This window comes from Anabrus simplex, chromosome 11 (assembly GCF_040414725.1).
Source record: "Anabrus simplex isolate iqAnaSimp1 chromosome 11, ASM4041472v1, whole genome shotgun sequence".
NCBI lineage: Eukaryota > Metazoa > Arthropoda > Insecta > Orthoptera > Tettigoniidae > Anabrus > Anabrus simplex.
Window position 1 is genome coordinate 2,869,946 of NC_090275.1, and position 12,134 is coordinate 2,882,079.

The window sequence follows — 12,134 nt, forward strand, 5'->3', positions numbered from 1 at the left end:
CAAGACACTTTCGGTCCAAATATTTTAAAGAAACTTGAAACAACCTGTCCATGAAACATTCATGTGGGGGCAAGCAACATTGGAAAAATGACTAAAGAACACATGAAACGTTTTTTAACTTCAGTGCTTGGCAAACATGTAACAAATGAAAAGAGCCCATTGTTGTGCGATTCCTGGGCAGGTCATACAGATCGTACCCTTCTAGATGCAAGTTTTCCAAACAAAAATGTTATGCTGAAGATCTTGCCACCAAAAACAACAAAATATTGCCAACCCCTTGATGTTTACTTCTTTAGGCAATATAAACTCTATATCAGAAGGATTATTGATTTTGTAAGACTACACGGTGCCAAACCACAAGTGAAGGTACATGATCGTTATTTCATTGTGAAACTTCACTCTGTGATTTACAATCACTTTGCTGCACCTACATATAAGCCTGTGTTGCAACATGCTTGGCGAAAGCCAGGTTATGCCATTGACATACCAACATCATTATTTGAAAATGTAATTAATGTGGCTTTTGATATTGGACTGCGTGAATGCGAAAGTGATGTAGAATGTGATAACGTGGCTTTAGTGAGGTGTGCACATCGTTCTTTCCTACTCTGTTTTAACCACTTCATCGAAATCCCACATCTGCGCTTTGAGGACTAATATAAGCACTTTCAGGTATGTGGTACTGCTGTATGTGTGTTTTGTGCTATTAAAAGTATTTTAAGCAGAGAGTTTTTGGCGCTGCTGATTGAAAATGTAATGATACACTGATGCCATTAAATTGCATATAATTTCCTTCCTATGGTATTGATATCTTGTTACTTTGTTTCTCTCTATTAAAATGTTATTTGAGGTAGAATGCAATGTTTTGCATGGAAATGCCGCACACCGTTTTGTTTACGATTGCTTGTTATTCTAAGCATGGTTTTGTGCGGTTCCGAGCGTTCGAGGTCAAAGGTGTCCCTTGTGAGAAGAACAGACCAAGGTGGCTTGGACGTGTAAAGAGAATAGTGAAACGATGGAGGCTTAAGTTCGAGGGAAAGAGAACAAGATGGAAAGACCTGATGATCGGTATAAAGCTGGAGAAGATTCTGAACAGTTCATAGTCACTCAGTTCTTCCAGGTTAAACCGTGTTTTCTGTACATTCAGTACAGTTTGCCAACGTTTCAAATGCACTGCAGTATTCTTTGTCAATCTTTTAATCACAATAGTTATGGATTTAAAAAAAAAAGAAAAAGATAAACAATAAAATCAGCCTGTCTAAAGAAACAAGAAACTAAGCAATTTTTTTGCATTCACTTAAACCTAAGCAACTTAAGCACCCCACTCAGACATCCTACATCGATTACTTGCACAAATACATTTAAAAAGAAGCAATACAACAAAAACTGTTGATCACAAAATCAGCGACCTAAGCAACAAACTAATACAGAAAACCACCACCACAGTAAAATCATTCAATTCCACCAAACAATAATCAACAGATCCAACACCCATCTTTTCAAATAAGGAAATAAGTCTGCAGGAATGAAGTTTCAAGTTCAACTGCCAAGATCATAATAGGAAAACAACTTATCGCCAAAGCAGAAATTGCCCGACAATATATAACCATACCACAAAAAGAAAAGTCGCTGCTACCAACAAAGCTCTAATATTCCTTAAAACTGAATTTTAAACCTTAAAACGCGTAACACATTTCTAAAAACCATTAAGATCAAAATAAAAAGCCAAGAACCTAATCGACACAACAGCAGATGCCGGGAACACAGGTCATCATTTTAAAAAATAAGTACGTACAAAAAAACAATTCATTAACAGAATACAAGAGATTCAGCGCAACCCAACAAACTTCGGAAGGAAATAAAAGAAGTGATTAAAAAAGAAACCAGCCTTATTCTCACGAAAGACAAAGACTTATCAAAATTCCAAGTTCTCCACACTAAGAACCCTACCCAAAATAGACTCGTGCCTAGCGCCCAGATAGTTGTGCATTTTTATATTTTTTATATTACCACTTAACCCGGTGAATGCTATGCCCACCTATAGACGGGCTGACGAGGCCGGTCAAGCACTGCTACGCTCGTCTATAGACGATGCGCGAGAACTTCAATTTTTTCGAGTTTCCCAGTTCACTCGAGAGCCAATTTTATCTCTGACATGTTCTGCCATCTGTTGGGCATTATATAGAACTAACTGATCACAGATTATAGCTTCAGGAAGTAACTTGCAGAGCTTTTTGTAGACATCTGTGGAGTTCACATGTGATGTAAACAAACAAGGTGGAACGACAATCTAGTTGCTCTTGCAGCGATGTTATTTCAGATCAAAGAATCTTTCAGTTATTACCCACGGCATAAATTTATGATAGAGATGATTATTTTAATGAATTGTTAAGTGATGTTGAAAGTGAGAGGGATACAGAGTGTGTCGAAAATATAGTATGTGCGAGAGAAACAGAGCCTCCTCCTAAACGAACACGGCGAGTTCAAAAGCTATTTTATCACTATATTCGTGGCGGATTGATTACTTTTCTCCACCAGACTTTCAAGCAGCTGTGACAGACTCTTGAGGGCCAAGTACTGTTTGATGACAACCCAAAAAATTGATTTTTTTAAAACTTTTGTGCCTGTGGAGTTGGTGTAGATAGTTGAACAAAAGTGCATCACAAAGAACCAGTATAGAACATTTTACAAACATTCCAGGTTTAGAAAGTACTTCATAATATCAACTTATGTACTTCCATGTATTACTTGACTACAGATTTTAGGAAATAATATTTTGAGCTCTTTACTTTGTATAAAGGTAATGTATGCATGGGCACAAAAGTGTAATTTTGTTTTCTCTCAAAATAATATTGAACATACGTGTAGGATATTATATTTGCATTTATATTTATAAAGAACTAACATTTATAAACACTTTAAGCTAATCACCCCACTGATATGTTAAAAACTGACTTCTACAAATTTTTTTACATACAAATGAAAAAACTCAGCAATGAGGTATGAAACAGTCAACTGGTAACTCAGCACTTAAAAGGTTAAGATATGATTTGTGGTAGGTTTATGTTTCATGTCTAATACTGCCTAGAAAGATGAATTTTTAAGTACAAACATTAAAATTTTTTACTCATAAGTAGGGTACTTAAATAATATGCAGAAATATTAGATATCATTTTCAACTTTCCAATATTTTTGGAAGTTGACTTCCTGGTCATCAAAAATATTTTTTGATCCTGAGAGTTCCTTTTATTAAGATAGGAAGCGACCCAAAGAAGCGAACAGTATTCTGTTCAGCGGAGAGCTACAGAAGGGTGCAAGGGTCGTTAAAGGCAATAAAATTACAAGGGAAAAAATGTAATTAAAGCTCCTTTCATAGGAAACCCTAATTCTCAAGTAAAGCTAGAAGAACAGTTGAGACTCATTGTTGAATTTAACATATGCCAGTTCGCTGTTAGGTGTAGCATGTTTAAATCTGAGAAATACAACTGTTTGAGACTATTTTTACTTCCTATAATTTAGTGGGCCAGAGAACAGTTGCGGCGTCTCCCTCTCATCCCTGCTAATGGTTTGTCCAAGCTCGGGTAGAGTTTGTTTTTATTGCTCAAGACAAGGTAGACTGTTATACAGACTGGAGTGAATAGTGGCAAGGTACAATCTAATAAATGATGCAGAAGGAAAAATCTTACGATACGCAAGTTAAAACATTTCATATTTTTTCTATGGATGGAAATACCTTTTTGTCAGGTTTGTGAGAAGCCACCTACATAAAAAAATTCCAAGATAACATGTTGATTAAAAAAAAATTGTAACTAAAGAAATGTATAAATGAAAAAGCTTCTTTCCCTTCAGTCATAAGTTTTAACAAAGAGGCCAGGTGCTCTGACAGAACACAAAAGGTAATGTGCAATTGTTTCATTTCACATCAAACTTAATAAAACAGAATTCTGTCCTTTGAAGAATATGACGAAGTAGTACTTCCAAGCTATGTTAACATCTAAAAAATAAAGTAATATGGAACCTGATGCAGGTGGGATATTCCAAACAGAAATATTATGTAAATGAATAACATGAAAATAATAGAGGAGAAAAGTTTGATAACAGAAGTAGTAAACTGTTAAAATAGAAGAAGTTCACTAACAACTTCCTTCCTTGTCCTCTCGAAGCACACTGAAGCACAAGTGCTTGCATTTGTTGAACCAAAAATAAAAACACAGTTCTACGAGATTGTTCCATTATTCAGTATACTGACAGCCCTGGCAATTTTAACTGAATGGTTAATTCCATTGGCTGAGGGTGGGTACGCCACAGGTATCCCCTGGCATTGCTTCCACTTGCACCACTGCTCACTTTCATTTTTTCTATCTGACGTCCCTTGGTTATCTCTTGTTCTTTTCCGACCTAGACTGTATTAAAGCACTGAAAGTCTTGGGAGTCTAATTCTGACGTCCTTCGTGGCCCTTGTCTTTCTTTGGCCGATACTTTCATTTTTCCAAGTGTCTGATCCCTTCAACATTTTCCTCCCTGATTAATGCTGTTATATATAGGATAGTTGCCCAATTGTACTTCTTAAAACAATGACCACCACCACCTGCCTAAGGGACTGCGCATGTGTGTTCAACATACTTCTCTTAATATACACTCAATACATCAATCTACCAACGGGGAAAAAAAACCCAGGAGGAAGAAGAAATTAGCACATACAAACCTTGTAATTCTTGAACTAGTTTATCATAATACAGTTCTACAGATTCCAGTCGTTCCCTCATCATCACAAACACAGATCACACATTTTCTACTGTACAATACAGAACACACCTAAGCTGAACTACTGCACAAGAGTTATTTGCACAGCCTAACTTTGTGACTCCACAATTAGCAGTGTCTGACTGACTGGGAATGGAAGTGATAATTTGCTGATAGTGTGGGCACAGCCGGAAGCTCTTCTAACCCACATCCTGCAAATAAATTCTCTTTGCAATATCAAAAGTGAATTAAAGAAATGCCCAGACATGCAGTGTGTTGCAGGAAATGTGTAGAATAAAAGCTATTATGTCAAGTTAACAGTACTTCTGGAATTTGATGAATGTTGAGCAACAAAAGGAAGCACTTCGTGCTGCTTGTAGGGTAACTCACCAGGATAGGATCTACAAAAGTGATATATCATTCTTAGAGAGCAACTCCAGTAGAGAAAAAGTTGCACGAGAAGCATCCGAGATGGAATAGACATCTGGAAAGGACCCCTGAGGAATGTTGCACACAGAATGGCATGGCTGAAAGTTGAAGGAGAGCTGGTACCCAGATAACCAAAGGATATTGCTGAAAGCTTGAGTCATGAAGGATCAGGACAGATCACAAATTCTCAAGGATATCAAATACAGGTGATATTGGAGGAGACCAGAAAAGATGGTGTAAGTTAAGAACTTCATGTTTTATCTGCACCGACATGTAATCAGGAGAATAGGTATGAGGTTATCCACCATTCAATACCTTATAAGTGTAGTGACAAATTTATATCATTTTACTATGAAAGGGACTGGTTTGAACCCAACCAGAGACTTTTAATTCTACACATCGGCAAGTTATACGATTTATGTGCAATAATTAAAATCCCTTACTGTATAGTATGCATTAACACAAGACGCAAGACGTCCAGCGCCATGGCTAATTGGTTAGCATACTGGCCTTTGGTCAAGTCAGCCACGGGTTCAACTCCCAGCCAGATCGGGGAATTTAACCTTCATTGGTTAATTCCGATGGCTCGGGGTCTAGATGTGTGTGCCGTTTCCATCATTAGAATTCATAACACGTAGGGTCCCAACCTCACAGACTTGCAGGTTGCCTATACAGCCTCTTCGTAGGCCACATGTTTTGTGACAATGTATACTGTACAGTAAGGGATTTTAACAATGGTACGTAACTTGCCGATGTCTAGAATTACAAGGCTGAGGATGACCCTGGTTGGGTAGAAACTGGTCCCTTACATAGTGAAATGATCTAAAATCTGTCACTTATAGTGTACTGAAAGGTGGACAACCTCATACCTATTGTCCAGAAAAGATGCAGACGATTGAGGAGATAATTTTTAGAAGTCAGCCTACTCAATATCAATTATTAAAGAGGAAGAGTTATTGCTATCGCCTTTATCCAGCTTTATCCTCATCTTACACCTATCACATTGAGAAGGCAAGATTGGCAACAGTGAACCACCCAGAAGCTGTGTGTGGCAGAAACGAGCTCATTGAGGGCTGAAGAAATGCATTTTTAAGAATAGTTTTGATGAGGGTACCACAGAGTTCAAATCACAACATGAGAAAGACAGGGAGCAGGATCAGTAGCTCATTTCATGTTTCAAGAGAATTTTCTCAATATGAACTCTGTGCATTATGTGCCCCTAGCCCTGAAATGAAATGGTAACATTTCAGAAGGAGTTTTCTGATCTCTACAAACACTGTAGGAGCGACTACAGCCTACTTGAGAGCCTAGTTTTATACCGTAAAGTGCTATCCTCTTTCAGACAGACTGTCTCTAAATTCATGCACACTTGCACATTACACGAAGTCTTTAAGAAACAAATGTACAGACGTACATGTACTTTCATCACTTCTAAGAAGAAACGTGGATGCCAATTTTGTCAAATTTCAAACAGAAGGCTTCATTTTCGAAGATAAGTGTGACGGTACATTGACGAATATAAGACCAAGTGTGAGGACTCTGCCATTACAGCATGGTAATTTGTGGTCCCACCACTGCAGGTGATTATATCCAACACATGCTCCAGTAATTGCAGAAAGCTGGCAGATGTTACTGTGCAAGATATTTCAGTGAGTAGTTGAATTTCCTTTACTTTCAGTTCCTAAACTCTGTTCATTGTGCGTTGTGTACTTCAAGCATGTATCGTATGTGACTTGGTTAATTTAATAGTTCAGCATACCGTACTGTTTTGTGCCTGGCTGTAAGTCAGGCTATGGTAGAATAGTTTATGATGTGATATTTTTCACCACCGAAAGACAGAAATCAACCTGAAAAATGGGCCAGAGCTATTCCACAGAACGATACTGAGTTAACGCGTAATAGCAAAATTTGTCATGTTCATTTCTCAGATGATTTATGCTAGCTGTTTTTACGTCGCACCGACACAGATAGGTGTTACGGCGACAATGGGACAGGAAATGGCTAGGAGTGGGAAGGAAGCGGCCGTGGTCTTAAGGTACAGCCCCAGCATTTGCCTGGTGTAAAAATGGGAAACCACGGAAAACCATTTTCAGGGCTGCCGACAGTGGGGTTCGAACCTACTATCTCCCGAATACTGGATACTGGCCGCACTTAAGCGACTGCAGCTATCGAGCTTGGTCTCGGATGATTTTATAGTAAAATCAGATATTTCTTTTGTGAATGATGAAAAAGTGGATATCTCTCCTGTGAGATGGAAATTACATCCTGGAGCAGTGCCTCACATTTTCCCTCAAGTGCCGCCAAATCTTCGCACAAGCTTTCGAAAGTCCAGTAACCGACAAATTGAGTTGGTAAGTAGAGTATTACCTTTAAAATAGTTCATGGGTGTTTGTTTTAATATGCTGGGAGTTACGTGCTATTTATCTGTATTGTACCATTACGTTACAGTTGAGGCGATCCTACTCACAGAAATGTAGCGGACAAAAATGGCGTGCGCCGGCTTCATGCACACGGACACATATGAACTATCACCAAGAGGCAAGTTAATCACAGCTTAAAAGGCGGAGACTTATGAAAGACCATCGAAAAAGAGTTTCATGTTGGAACAACAATTGTCTTGAAAAATAATTGAATTCAATTCATTCTTACTACATTGAGAAAGAAGATCGCTTTTAAAAAGAAGTAATCCACTTGGAACCAAGAAAAGGGTGATTAACAAACAGGAAGAGAACTGTATAAAAACTAAATATTGGTGAAGAATTCAATTATTCACGGCTAAAGAATAAGTCAAGACGTGGAGAAACACATATATTTCAATTTAAAATACTGGAGAAAAAGGAATATACGGACCGGTGCAAGATCGAAGAGAAAGGGCGAATTCTAGCACTATAAGTGGCTGAATATAATCAAGAATAATGGAAATAATATCTAGAAGCACTAGCCAACGTGAAGAAAAAGATCTATTTGATGAGAATAAGCCACATTTGAATTCATATAAGAGCGCAATTTCCATATAGGAGAAAATACTAGCATTTATTCATATCTGCTAAAGCTCAAAATGAAAGAATTAGCTAATTATTCTGCCCGTATAATATTGTTTTCTTCTTGCATGGACACCGCCAATATGATGAGAACCGCTTAAGCTGGTGGAGGAAGACTGCCCAGGCTACTATGACGGAGACAGACTGCAATGCCCAGTAACCCGCTGTGACGTGACCGGACATGGAATCTTACTACACAGAGATGGCATAGCGTACAAGCAGAAGCCAGCAGCTGACCCACTCGAGTCGAGATAAGATAAGTTTCCGATGTATATTAAGAATTAATAGTAGTAGTTGTATTAAATTAAAAGCAATTGAGTGTTACCTATAAATGAATTATATGTGCCAAATTGTGAATGTCAGTGTTAGATCTTAAGCAGTTAACCGCGAGTGTGTGCCAATGTAAGTAGCAGATATAATCAAAATGTAATTATAGGTTATTGTCAACATACGTGAAGTGTGTATATCGATTTTAACATACCAATCTACACGGAAAGTTTATTTAACTATGAAAGGGGGGGGAGATTGAAAAGAGTAGACATGAATTGCAGAGTATAACATAATTTTTTAGTAAACCAAATTGACAGACATGGCTGTAATGACTTTATTATACAAAGAGATGGATTATATTAGGAATACGCGTTTTACAAGAATATATTGTCGAGGGAGTATCGAACCACAGAGATAATATTTAGTGGAAGCGAAATGAGAATATATATATTCAGGTAGATTAATAATAGGTATATGAGAAATGTGTAGTAATGAGAGTATTGAGATATGTTCTATTTTCGTCGTAAGGTTAAACGAAGGAAGTTGTAATGGATCCGTGTGCTAGATATTGGTAATCTATGATAAATAAAATGAAAGCTATGAGGTTGAGTCATGTTGATATGAACATAGAGTTAAAGACCAGCTGGTTTAATGTCAATTGGTGATACAATGTGAAAGATTATGCGTGGTTATTGAGTTTCAGATACTTATTGGTGTATATGTAGGGACATTAAGAATCATCGCCCTACAGAACGAGTATGTCTCCCAGAATAAACTGTAGATTGAGGAATTATATTACATCGCAGTATTGGCACAGCGGTAGATGAATAAGAGTATACATTGTTAATAGCTGCACATATATGAGTCGCACAATTTCAGAGTTAATATCGATAGACTATTTTATTAAAGGCACTTATTGATTATATATAAGATTTCCAATGTCATAAACGAATTGATGTAACATTGCCTAGTTAGTATTTCTAATTATAATAGTATTTTAGAGTGTGGTAACAGTTTAAATCGCCCGGAAGGACGTGGGTTTGAATCCCCGTCAGGAAGTCTTAAAATTTAAGAAATGAGATTTCCACTTCCGGAGGTGCATATGGCCCTGAGGTTCACTCACCCTACACCAAAATTGAGTACCAGGGTAATTCCTGGAGGCAAAGGCGGCCGGGCGTAGAGCTGACCACTCTAGCCAATCAAGTGCCGAGGTTACAGATAGTGGAAGCCTTTACCTTCCACCCCTCCAAGGGCCTTCATGGCCTGTAGGGAGATGACTTTGCTTTGTAACAGTTTAAAGCCACAATGAGGAAACTTGTTAATTATCTCGTATCTCATAAAGTGAACACGAAAACCCAAATATGAAGAATCCTCCACATCCGAACAAAAATAAAGAATATGACCTTGTGAAAAAATAACCCTATGAACAATACTTCTGCAAAACGATGGATTTAATTAATTCAGCGAAACATTAATGGCAAATGATGAATGTAAGAATACAAAAGACCCAATTCCAACTATGTTGACAGAAAGACTCAATGTATATAAGATGGTTAATTATCGTATACTCATTTTCTTTTCTCTACAACAGATATTTCAATTTTATTTTATTTCATACAAAATTAGCATGCTAATATATTAGTGTAAGGATTATTTCTGAGTTTTATTCTGAAATATAGGTAATGATATGTAGCTGTAAGGTAATATAACTATTAATGACAGGAATTACTGAGATGATATAATGAATGATTAAATGCATTGGCAGAGTTTGGGGATTAAATAATATTTTAATGCACATGCTCTTACTCTTACAGCGGAATCTGCGATAATGTTGTTATGTTTTAAGGACGAAGTTAATATTTTACCCTGAGGAGCTGGCGAGAACACAGACCCAACAAATACAAAGGTGTCGAGTATGTACACTCCAGTAACATGTGCTTTCCGCAAGATGTTTAGAAATGTCTGGTAATTCGGAACAGCCAGGTGAAAGTTGTGTCAGGCAGATAAATTATTACTACAGAAGATCTAACAGGAAATATTGAGAACTGTTGCATGAATAAGTAATCATTTTGGAAATAAGCATATCCTGAAAATTCCATTTTATGTACAGAAATAATTTCCTTAATCCAAATAATTTATTCATTATTTTATCATAACTTGACATGATTTTCAATGTTTTTGTTACTTTTGTCATTATAATAAACTTTCGGCCTTTTTATTGGCGTACAATATGGTATCCTAAGATTAAGATGTAGCCTATGCACCGACAATGATTAAAGCAACTACAGCAACTGACAAACTAGTAGCAGTCTCAGGGTCAACAGAACAATCACACGAAACAGTAGCAATTTTACAGCAACTAATATCCACCCCATGGATAAGGTCATTAGTAATGCACCACCATCAGACATTGCTCAAAAACAATGAGAAATTACAACCATCTCTTATCAGTCTAGAGCAAATAAAAGCATGCAAGTCTTGACCTTACCTGCTAACGCTTTTATTCTTGATCGTTCGAAGAGGCGCGACGATGAATTTCCTCCATCGTATTCATAGTCTTCAACTATTTCTTGTTGTAACGTCGGGTCCCAGCGGACCAGTGAGATGTCGGTCGTCATGGCGACGACACTGGGTCAAACCCTGCGACAAGCAAATTGGCCATTTTAGTCAACAGAAGCATTGTATCATTCAGTGCATGCATTCATACAAGTCACAGGAAATCAGTACAACAGAAAATAATAAGCTGAACATTTCTTGCATTCGTAAATGTTGACTGTGCCTGCACAGAGTAGATGAACACGTAATCAAGTGTGCTAATTATGTGTTAGCAAGTGTCTTCAGTCAAATTATGTTTAACAAACAGAAATAATCATTAACTGTACCAACAACAGTATTTGTAAACTTATTTCTCCATATTATTTTCAATTAAATCAATATCAATAAAATGCAAAATATATTTGTTCCTGTCCGTTCTCTTCACTTATTCCACATAACCAATATTTCTATGAGAAACACCATGAGGACTGCGTGCATTTATAATCTCGAAGCATATTCAAGAATGCACTTTTGGCTCCACTGGTTTTTTCAATTCCGAGTCTGCAAGTATTTTTACCTGATAAACTGTTTGAATTAAACCAAACCATTTGTAATGAATAGGGCTCGGATGTTTAGGAAAAGTAATATTTTTTCTTTGTCTCCATTTTTTTGCCTGATTGGACTTTGGTGCAAATCAGGTGATTATCCTCACAATTAAGTGATTTTTATTTGTCATATAAACGCATATTTTGGCTTTTTTTTTGGTCATATTTTGAGCTATTTTCGTAGAAACCGTCATATTTTGGCGGTTTGACGACAGCTGTAGCTGTGCAAAATCATCTTCAACTTACCGAATGCGAACTAGTGTTCACAAAACTGCTTATCGGTATCACATCTGTAGTTAATACGCGTGGAATGCTCTGCCTCTTCTATAAAGACTGCGCAGGAATTGTTTTCCAACAGTTTGTCAGAATGACTGGCATATATGAAATCAAACTTTGGATTTACAGTATTTCGAGTGCAATTACTCGTTTAGAAACTGCTAGCTTAGAAATTCATGCAAGTATTGAAATTGTGAGAAGTGTTGAACTTTCAGTACAACAATCACATGGAATA

The 12,134-nt window shown here is 37.1% G+C and overlaps 1 protein-coding gene across 11 annotated transcripts in view; it reads right to left on the bottom strand.

Moving 5' to 3' along the window:
* beta-Spec (spectrin beta chain) overlaps positions 1-12,134 on the bottom strand; it is a 636,597-nt gene that overhangs the window by 307,398 nt on the left and 317,065 nt on the right. For all 11 annotated transcript variants that reach the window (XM_067155517.2, XM_067155514.2, XM_067155515.2 and 8 more), the window contains one exon: positions 10,972-11,123. In XM_067155517.2, the coding sequence (XP_067011618.1) occupies positions 10,972-11,101 (130 nt within the window). In that variant the 5' untranslated portion in view covers positions 11,102-11,123. The remainder of the gene's footprint in view (positions 1-10,971; positions 11,124-12,134) is intronic.